The sequence below is a fragment of the Rhinatrema bivittatum genome, chromosome 19, assembly GCF_901001135.1.
Source record: "Rhinatrema bivittatum chromosome 19, aRhiBiv1.1, whole genome shotgun sequence".
In the NCBI taxonomy this organism is placed as follows: Eukaryota; Metazoa; Chordata; class Amphibia; order Gymnophiona; family Rhinatrematidae; genus Rhinatrema; species Rhinatrema bivittatum.
Genome location: NC_042633.1, coordinates 23,905,384 through 23,914,638, shown reverse-complemented (window position 1 = coordinate 23,914,638; position 9,255 = coordinate 23,905,384). Strand labels below are relative to the sequence as shown.

The following is a 9,255-nucleotide window of genomic DNA, read 5'->3' as shown; positions in this document are numbered from 1 at the left end:
AACTTAGAAGGTAAGAAGCAATCTTCCTATCCCTGGGGTTCAGGCAGCGTTTTCAGTGCTCAGTCCCCACTGTTAGAGGACTTTGCACAGAGACATGTGAAGAGCAAGTCCTGGCATGTGATGTGGGTTCAGCCCCGGAGGGAGGCGATGGCAGGGATGAAGATACTGCTGTGTGAAAAAGATGCACATTCATTCATTAGCGAGCGCAGACCCAGTGGTCATTTTTCTAAAATGCATTTTTCACAGGATCCTTGCTGAGCTTTGCCTACAGGCTGGCAACCCTCACGAGGCCTTGGGGTGATTAGAGATGGCTCTGTCACCCCGATGTTTCAAAATCCCAGCCTCTTGCCTTCCCCCACAGGTCCCCATCCTGTGCTGCAAAGCCTTGTCAACCATTTCCACAGGCGGATCCTTTGGAAAAAGAGCAGAGCAAGCCTATTGTGTACCCTGCCCGGTTTCAGATTTTCTCTGCAACCCTGGGACACTGAAACCTGCTCCAGATGCTGGCCTGGCACACGGATGTGCTCAGAGGGAAATGAAATCCACCATTCCAACTGCTGTGTGGATTATAATCCCCATTCACCCTGCTCTATCCCATGTAATCCTCTCATCCTCACTGTATCACATATAATCCCCCTCATTGTATCCCATATAATCCCCATTCACCCTGCTGTATTCCATATAATCCCCCTCATCCTCACTGTGTCCCATATAATCGCCTCATCCTCCTCACTGTATCCCATACAATCCCCATTCACCCTGCTGTATCCCATATAATCCACTCATCCTCCTCAATCTATCCCATATAATCCCCCTCACGCTATCCCATATAATCCCCTCATCCTCCTCACTGTATCCCATATAATCCCCATTCACCCTGCTGTATCCCATATAATCCCCTCATCCTCCTCACTGTATCCCATATAATCTCCTCATCCTCCTCAATCTATCCCATATAATCCCCCTCACGCTATCCCATATAATCCCCTCATCCTCCTCACTGTATCCCATATAATCCCCATTCACCCTGCTGTATCCCATATAATCCCCTCATCCTCACTGTGTCCCATATAATCCCCCTCATCTTCCTCACTGTATCCCATATAATACCCTTCATCCTCCTCGCTGTATCCCATATAATCCCCATTCACCCTGCTGTATCCCATATAATCCCCTCATCCTCCTCACTGTATCCCATATAATCCCCATTCACCCTGCTGTATCCCATATAATCCCCTCATCCTCCTCACTGTATCCCATATAATCCCCTCATCCTCCTCACTGTTTCCCATATAATCCCCATTCACCCTGCTGTATCCCATATAATGCCCTCATCCTCCTCACTCTATCCCATATAATCTCCTCATCCTCCTCAATCTATCACATATAATCCTCCTCACTGTATCCCATCAAATCCCCTCATCCTCCACACTGTATCCCATATAATCCCCATTCACCCTGCTGTATCCCATATAATCCCTCTCATGCCTGACACTGTATCCCATATAATACCCCATTCTCCATCCCCTTTCCACATTTTACTCCATGTCATCACCCCACCCACCTCACTATATCCTATACTTTCTCTCCCTTTTGCCATGCTAAATGCCATGTACTCCCCATCCACCCTGCTCTATCACGTATACTCCTCTTCCACCGCTCTGTATCCCATTCTAATCCCCATTCTGTACCCCAATCCCCATATATTGTCTACTGTACAGTCTCCACCACCACGCTCTGTCCTGTATCATCCCCCTTCCACTGCACTCTCTCTCATTCAGCTCCCCTCAACCACCTCCCCTGTGTCCCTCCTCATCCGCCCTTCACCATGTTCTCTTGTATAATCCCTTCCCGTTCTATCCTTTATTATTTCGCCTTCCGCCGTGCTGGTTTACCCTGTCCAAGTGATCCCTCTGCAACTGCTCACCCAGGAATGGGAGCAAGAATTGAGTTGCTGCCAAAACATGAAAGCCTGAGGGGCCTGGGGGGGGGGGGGGGGAAGAGTTGAGGATGGGGGTGGGGGCTCAGGTTTCCCACACGCTCATCAGCAAAGTCATTAAAATGCTATTAAAATTCATGGGAATCTCAGCGTTTCATGAGTCAAGGCAGCCCCTTCCTGCCAGGTAAATGGACCTGAGGCGTAGATGAGAGCTTTATCTTTCATGTATATTATATGCAATAACCACCCCTCTTACATAACCCTCTTCCTGGTGTCCCAGCGTGGTGGTAGGGGGCTACTCTTCCCTCTTACAAAGTACTGACAGTGTCCCAGCCTCGGGGGTAGGGAACACACTTTCATCTGAGCCAGAACTGAACCAATGTCCCAGCCTGGGACAAAGTGCTTTAGAAGGGCTCTCGAAACATACTTATTTCAAAAGGCACATTCCTCATGAACGTATCTGGGACATCTCGATAGCCGAGTCCTCCAGCACTTCTGCTGCAGCTCCTGTTGGCTTGGTTTAACTCTGTTTCGTTTTAATTGTATTGTTCTGGTTGTTGTTTCGTACCCCGCCCTGACTGTAGGAAGGGCAGGAAAGAGATATTTCAAATAAATGGTGCGAGGTGGGACACTCTCCTCTCTGACCCAGTGTCCACGCATGGCCTTAGGGGGGTAAAATGCTGTGTAGATGCCACTGTGAACTGGGCTGAGGACTTTTTAACATTCTCAGAGCTCTTTTTACAAGAGTGAATCCTGTGACAGAGCCAACTTCCAGCCCAGGTTGGATACAGAACACCCTTCTCCCTAGGGGAGCTGTACGCCATCCTGACCTGGTCAGAATGATACATGGAGCCCAGGGGTCTTCAATGACTAACACTTTTGCTTCAGTCAGCCTAAGAATTACACAGAGATCCACTACAAAGAAGGGGACTGTCGGGTCTCAAAAGCCCTTCTGCAACACACCTGTTTGGCTGAACCTTAGTTTGGGCCTTTAAAAGCGATCACAGGCTGCAAAGTATTTTGCATCACTACTGCCTTAGGGGGAAGGACCCAACAGAGACCCAAACAGGGCATGAGCAAGGCACCCCTGCTGCCGCTCAGAGAGCCACGGGCGGAAACAGCAGCTAGGGCATCGTTAGAGCCAAGCTGCATGGGAGGAGGGTGTGGGAAAATGAGTGGCAAGTTAACGGAGGCGCAGGAGGCTGCCGCAACCTCCAGCTTTGGTGGGGAAGGCACGCTCTGCCCCGTGCAGCTGATAGGGGGGTGCGGTGAGGTTGCCGGAGCAGGACGGAGCCGAGCCAAACCTTCTGGCTGCACTGGGTCCAGGATCGGTCGGCAGGGGATACAGGTTTGGACGCTTGTGTGTATGTGTGTGTGTGTGCATGGTGCCAGTCAGTACATCCTCGAGGCCCTTTCCGTGAGAGTGGGAGAAAGGCGGCATCAAACCATAACACAGCAAAAAGGGCCCCTATTTAATTCAGAGGCTTTAAGACACAAATTAAGTTTCTCTAATTAGTCTCTTCAATAAATGCACAGATGTAGCAGAAAGGCGCTGAACCTATAGATGTCCTCCTGAATATGAAACAGCAGGGAATGGAGAGTTGATGTTTCTGATTATCGGCCTTGATGTCACCAAAGGGGCCCAGTGGGTGCCCTGGGGCTATAAAGCTCGGACCCACAACGCATGGAAGGGGGTCGAGAACAAGAGACTGAGACGACCTTGAGCGCATCGCAGCTGTTGTGGAGGATGTCAGAACCAGTCATGCTTGCTGCCAAGGGACGGTCCTTTACAGGTAGGGGGGTAATGCCTCCCCTTTCATGGGGCAGCCATTTGTCCTTGGGTAGGGAGAAGGTCGAGCGGTGGGTGCCAACCCTCATGGGACAAGAATGAGGGCGCAGCTCAGCTCAGTAGGCGATCGTGCAGGGTTTCCGTTTCAACGTTGCTCGCCAATGGGCTGCCAGGTGGGAGCAGCGATCTGTCGCCTATGGCCCTCTAACAACCTTGCTGAACTAGAAAGATACAGGAACCATCAAAATAAATAACAGCATGATTCGAGGAAACCCCCCCCCCCAAAAAAAACAGCGCACACCTAAAGCTGGATGAAATACCCTGCATGGCTCTGAAGCTCCTTCTCCTTAGTTTACCCTCCAAGCCTTGCCACTTTGCTCAGGGTCACCTAGCGACACAGCTCAAACACGCCATGCTGCCTAGCGACTCGATCAGACAGACCCCCCCCCCCCCAAACAAGCCAGAACCCCAAATCCCACCCCTCACCCCACCTTTGCTTTCCAGCAGGTTGCTCTGTCTCCAGTACATGGAACCCTGGCTTGCTGGGTGGAGAGCGGGAGGGAGGGAGGGTAGCAGGGACCTTGTAGGCATGAAATGTCTCTCATACAGCGGGGGGTGGCACATTCTGGCATGGGATGAGGACCTGTGCTTGACGGTCGCTTTCCCGAATGCTAGCTTGGTTAGAGCAATTCTGCTTCAAGAACAGCCAATAAACCACAGGATTTTCCACCCTGCTATGGCCCGGGCTTCTTGACTAATCCCGATCTGCTGGGCTCGAGCCCAGCATACAAACTCCAAAGCTGTTCCACAGGCATGTGTGTGTTGCATGGTTAAACAAGTAAGACATTTGTGCGTCAAGAGCAGGGGGGGGGGGGATGAAGGGGGCGCTCGTGCTGTTGTGCCCGCTCCCTGACTTTCTGTCCTCTTCCCCAGGCACGCTGCTGACGCTCTTGCTGCTTTCCCACCGCTTCGGGGCCAGGACGGGCGTGGCCTCCTCGCCCATCTGTGCCAACGGCGGCAGCGGCCACGGCTGCCCGATCCTGCTGGGAGACCTCTTTGACCGGGCAGTCACGCTCTCACACTATATCCACTCCCTCTCCACGGAGATGTTCAAGGACTTTGTAAGTTGCTTCCTTTAAAAGATTTACATCCCGCACGGATCCAGGGGTTACGGCGGGGAGCATCCCGGGGAAGGGAGGTGTCTTGTCCATCGGTTGCATTCGTTTCACTTACCTGGGGATTCCTAGACAGCTGTTTGGCGCTCCTGCAAGGTGAAACCCCTTCCTACCTCGTCTGGCAGAAACCATTTCCTCACCTCTAACGCAGACTGTAAAAAGCGTTGCTCGCAAAAAACGGCCCCATACACGCAGATGTGGGCCGCCCGTGAGCAAATTGAATTTTAAGAAGCCGTGAAGTGCACGTGTACATATCCGTGTGCGTGTCAAGAAGGAGGGGGTAGAAAAGGGGCGGGGCCCGAGACTTGCACGCAGAACTCCGAATTTTAGAAAAGCTGACCACGGTGTACGTCGGCGTGGTAGCCGACGTACCTTTTACTGTTAGTCCTGCTGAGCAGCAAGTCTGGAGATCTCAAGTTTTAGGGATTTCAGCACAGCGTGAGGGTTCAGGGTGAAGTGGGTGGCCAGAGGGGTCTTCAAGATTGCTGAAATAGCGAGGGGAGGGGAGGGGGAGAGAGAGAGAGAGAGACACTCTATATATCTACCACTGTAAGAGGGGCACTTTCAGCTCAGGGTGGGTTCGAGTCATAAGAACCCCATCCAAACCTTTTTTAAACCGTTACACTAACTGCCGTAACCACATCCTCTGGCAATGAATTCCAGAGCTTAACTGTGCACCGAGTGAAAAAGAATTTTCTCCAATTTGTTTACGTGCCGATACCCACGTTTATGGGCGCGTGTGCGTTCTTTTTACTCCCGCCAGATAAAGAGGAGAGGCAAGGAGGAGGTGGTGGGGACACAATCGGTGAGGGAATTCAGAAAGGCCTGGGACAAGCTCCGGGGATCATTTATTTATTTATACGTTATTTATAAAGCGCCTGTCTGCTTTAAACAAATCATCCAAGGCACTGTAAAACAGTTAAATACAACAATCAATAAAACATCCAATATCTGTACTACACACAGGCTGAGCTAGTCTGTATTTTGTTTTGATCCCATCTCTAAAGATCCTTCTTTGGTTGTCACCTTTAGTCATTAGCCCATGTCTTTCATTTCTTACGCATTTGTAAACAGATCCTCTTCTCCCCCTAAGTGATAAGGCAGCTCATTCCAGCGCTTGGGGAGGACCTTAGAGAACGCCCTCGTACAAACCTTGGCATGGGCGAAAGGGCCTTAACTGCACCCGACAGTGCTGCTGTGATCTGTGGGGGCTTACTCGCTGTTCGCCAAGTCGCTCGCTCACGCTAAGTGCGGTGGATCTTAACCCTTCGTTATTTGGAAAGCTAAGCCCAACGCTTTCAAATGTACACCTAGCCCTTATTAGAAGCCAATGCAACTTTTCCCAATAAAGGGGCTGCAGCGTCACGTCTTGAAGAGCCCTGTGGTCACCCTAGCTGCCATGATTTGTGAACGCCTCATTAGTGATCCATTGAGTCCCCCACTAGATCCCACTGCAGTAACCTACGGTGCTCATTACTACTGGATTTCCGTACCTGTCCCCTTAAGAAAGGGCCTCAGTTGCTGGACCATTCTCAGGCGTATAAACGCCATCCGCACCACCCTCGAAATCGGGTCTCTCCAAACGCCAGTCCTCACCAAGCACTGCACCCAATGCTTTTATTTCACCTTTCGCTGGGCGCTTCATGCCAGCGATAGTCAGGTGATAGGTCGCCTCCAATTTGTAAAAGCTTTCAGTTTTTTTGTTTTTTTTTTTTAGAATTTCAAACTAAGCCATTCCGGTCCAACCGATCACGCACTGCAGAAATAACAATCCTCCCACATTTTTGAAATTCTCGGCGGATCGGACCCCCACACTTACTAAAGTCTGTATGTCGTCTGTGTGTAAAAAAAAATTTCAAAAATGAGCGAAGCAGTCATCCCAGCAGAGACAGACAGATATTGAAAAGCAGCGGGGACAGAGAGGACCCCCCCCCCCCCCCCTCCCCGAGGGACCGCACACTCCACTTTCTGGAGCGAAGAACATTCCCCTTGAAAATACACCCTCTGCTTTCTGTCGGTTAAAAAAAAAAAAAAGTCAGCCACTTTAAAACCTTTACCTTTCATCCCTAGTTCCCCACCAGGCAATAACCTCGCATGAGCCCCCAACATCCAACGAGCCAGACAGATCCAAAGAGATAAGCAGAACTGAGAGGCCTCTAGCTAAGTACTGCGGCACTGTTCCCAACCACGTCGGTGCTGCACCCTCTCCTAAATCCTGCTGGGGATGCAGCTAACTTCCCGTTGTCATCTGTTCCAATCACCTTCCGCTGGCCTGTAATTACTGCAAGTCCGAGGATCCAGATGAGAAGCACTGCTGATCTGAGTGTCGTGGGACCCCCCCCCCTTCCTTCGGACAGGGCTACATTCACTAACGTCCAAAGCCCCTTCAGTACTGGGGAAGCCAGAGCTGCGCTAAGGTCTGTGGGGGCTGCAGTAGGCAGAGGTTGGGGGAAGGCTGCGCTGCCTCCGTTCTTCACCAGGATGGAGCCAGGCGAGTGCAGTTGCCTAGAGCAAGATTTTTTTTTTTTGGGTTGCTTCCCTTCCAGGACGAGCGCTACAACCGAGGGCACCAGTTCATCACCAAAGCCATCAACGCCTGCCACACGGCCTCCCTGAGCACCCCAGAGGACAAGGAGCAGGCTCTGCACATTCACGTGAGTCCACGAGAGGGAGGGAGGGAAGACAGGTGGGAGGCAGCGGAGAGGAAAGGCAGGCAGCGGGAGCCGAACGAGGAGAGCAGCAGGCAAGTCAGCTGGGCAAGAGCCGTGCCCTCCTGTGTTTACAAACTGCCTCTTGCTCCCCCCTCCCAGCATGGAGACCTGCTGACCCTGGCCCTGCGGCTGCTGCGCTCCTGGCGGGACCCTCTTCTGCACCTGACCTCGGAGGCCCAGAGCATTGGGGAGGCGCCGGATACCATCCTGTGGAAAGCCATGGAGGTCGAGGAGCAGGCCAAGAGCCTCCTGGAAGGGATGGAGAAGATTGCCAGGCGGGTAAGGCATCTCGGCGAAAACCCACTTGTCCCGTCCCCCTCCCTTCCCCAAGGGGGGGATGTGCATGCAGGTCCTATAGAGGTGGGGGGGGAGGGCAAGTGGTGAGGAAGATACCAAATGTCACAGGTGGCCTGGGCACTGGCCCAGCTGCTCCTCTCCAGAAGCAGCGGCTGGGACACCCCCCCCCCCCCCCCCCGGCATGGGCAGGGTGCCCTAGAGAGCAGAGCACACAGTTTGGGACAGGACCTAGCAGAACCCTGGGCTAGTGGGGGGGAGAAGGGCGAATCACGCAAGGACTGTGTTTTGTTGCCCCCCCCCCATGTCAGATCCAGGGCGACCCAGGGAACGAGTTCTTCCCGCAGTGGAGTGGACCCCAGGACTCGCCGGCAGCCGACGACGACGCTCGCCTCTTCACCTTCTATCACCTGCTGCACTGCTTCCGCAGGGACTCCCACAAGATCGACAACTACCTGAAACTACTCAAGTGCCGCATGGTGAACGGTGGCGGCTGCTAGGGGCCCATCCTGATCACCCCCTCCCTGCGGGGCTGCCTGCAGCAAACATTTCCACCTAAACAGAGAAGCTTAAATCAGCACCTTTCCTGTACCTGCCCGGCCCCCCGCCCTCTCTAAGGATGTTCCGGGGGCTCCCTCCTGTGTATCCTCTTTCTGTATCTCTCAGGCCCCTCCCCCACCCTCTCTACGGATGTTCCGGGGGCCCCCAGGCCCTCCTATGTGTATTCCCTGCAGATTTCCCTCTCTCTAAGGCCGTTACAGGGGGTCCGGTTATGTCCTGCACTGTGTGCATTTCCCTCTCTCTCTCTCTCAATCCACCTCCCTCTCTCAGCACTCAGCCCCTTCAGCAGAGTGACCCCCGCTAGGCTTTCTCTGCTAGAAAGGGCAAACGCAGACAAAGATGGGAGCATGGTTTGTTTTGTTTTCTCTCTCAGCTTCTTTCATTCGTGCAGTTCATTGTAAGTTGCATTCCAAAGTGACGGCACGCCAGGGTGCCAGAAACCAAAATAAAAAGAGAAGAACCAAAACGCTGTCCACGGTCGTAGGCCTGCTCTTTCTTCAAGCTTGCGCTAAGATGGTGAAGTTCAGCCTTGCATCCTGCGGTGGGGGTGGGGGTGGGGTGGCCAGCCCCAGGCACGCACTAAGAGCCGGACGGACGGCCGCATCCCACTCCAGGATCCCAGCGAGCAGCTGCGGTGTTGGGGGGGGGGGGGGGGGGGGGTTGGGTACGCCCCGCTCTCTCTCTCTGCTACAGCGGCCGTACAGGCATGGTGAGGGTCAGCACCTATAAGGCAGGATGGCATCAGACAGAAAGCTGGCCCCCTTCCTTCCTATCATCCCCACCCTA

General features: G+C 53.0%; 2 protein-coding genes across 8 annotated transcripts in view; one reads left to right on the top strand and one right to left on the bottom strand.

The window, feature by feature from the left end:
• Positions 1-2,901: 2,901 nt before the first annotated feature.
• PIH1D1 (PIH1 domain containing 1) overlaps positions 2,902-9,255 on the bottom strand; it is a 54,126-nt gene continuing 47,772 nt past the window's right edge. For 5 of the 7 annotated variants that reach the window (XM_029585440.1, XM_029585435.1, XM_029585437.1 and 2 more), the window contains exon 11: positions 9,157-9,192. In XM_029585440.1, coding sequence (XP_029441300.1) covers positions 9,157-9,192 — 36 coding nt within the window. Of the gene's footprint in view, positions 3,950-5,734; positions 9,193-9,255 lie in introns of those variants that run through there. The other 2 variants (XM_029585441.1, XM_029585436.1) reach the window with 2 other exon arrangements.
• LOC115080592 (prolactin-2-like) lies at positions 4,604-8,408 on the top strand. Its single transcript, XM_029584848.1, has 3 exons — positions 4,604-4,849; positions 7,384-7,974; positions 8,220-8,408. Exons 1-3 carry the CDS (start codon positions 4,604-4,606, stop codon positions 8,406-8,408), a joined length of 1,026 nt encoding a protein of 341 aa, XP_029440708.1.

What these genes read in the sequence shown, in the direction of transcription:
- LOC115080592 (XM_029584848.1), top strand. Translation starts at nt 4,604, where the DNA reads ATGAAGGGGGCGCTCGTGCTGTTGTGCCCGCTCCCTGACTTTCTGTCC. An exon ending in CGGAGATGTTCAAGGACTTT is followed by an intron (nt 4,850 to 7,383) that starts GTAAGTTGCTTC and finishes GTTCTTCACCAG; the next exon opens with GATGGAGCCAGGCGAGTGCA. An exon ending in TGCATGCAGGTCCTATAGAG is followed by an intron (nt 7,975 to 8,219) that starts GTGGGGGGGGAG and finishes CCCCCATGTCAG; the next exon opens with ATCCAGGGCGACCCAGGGAA.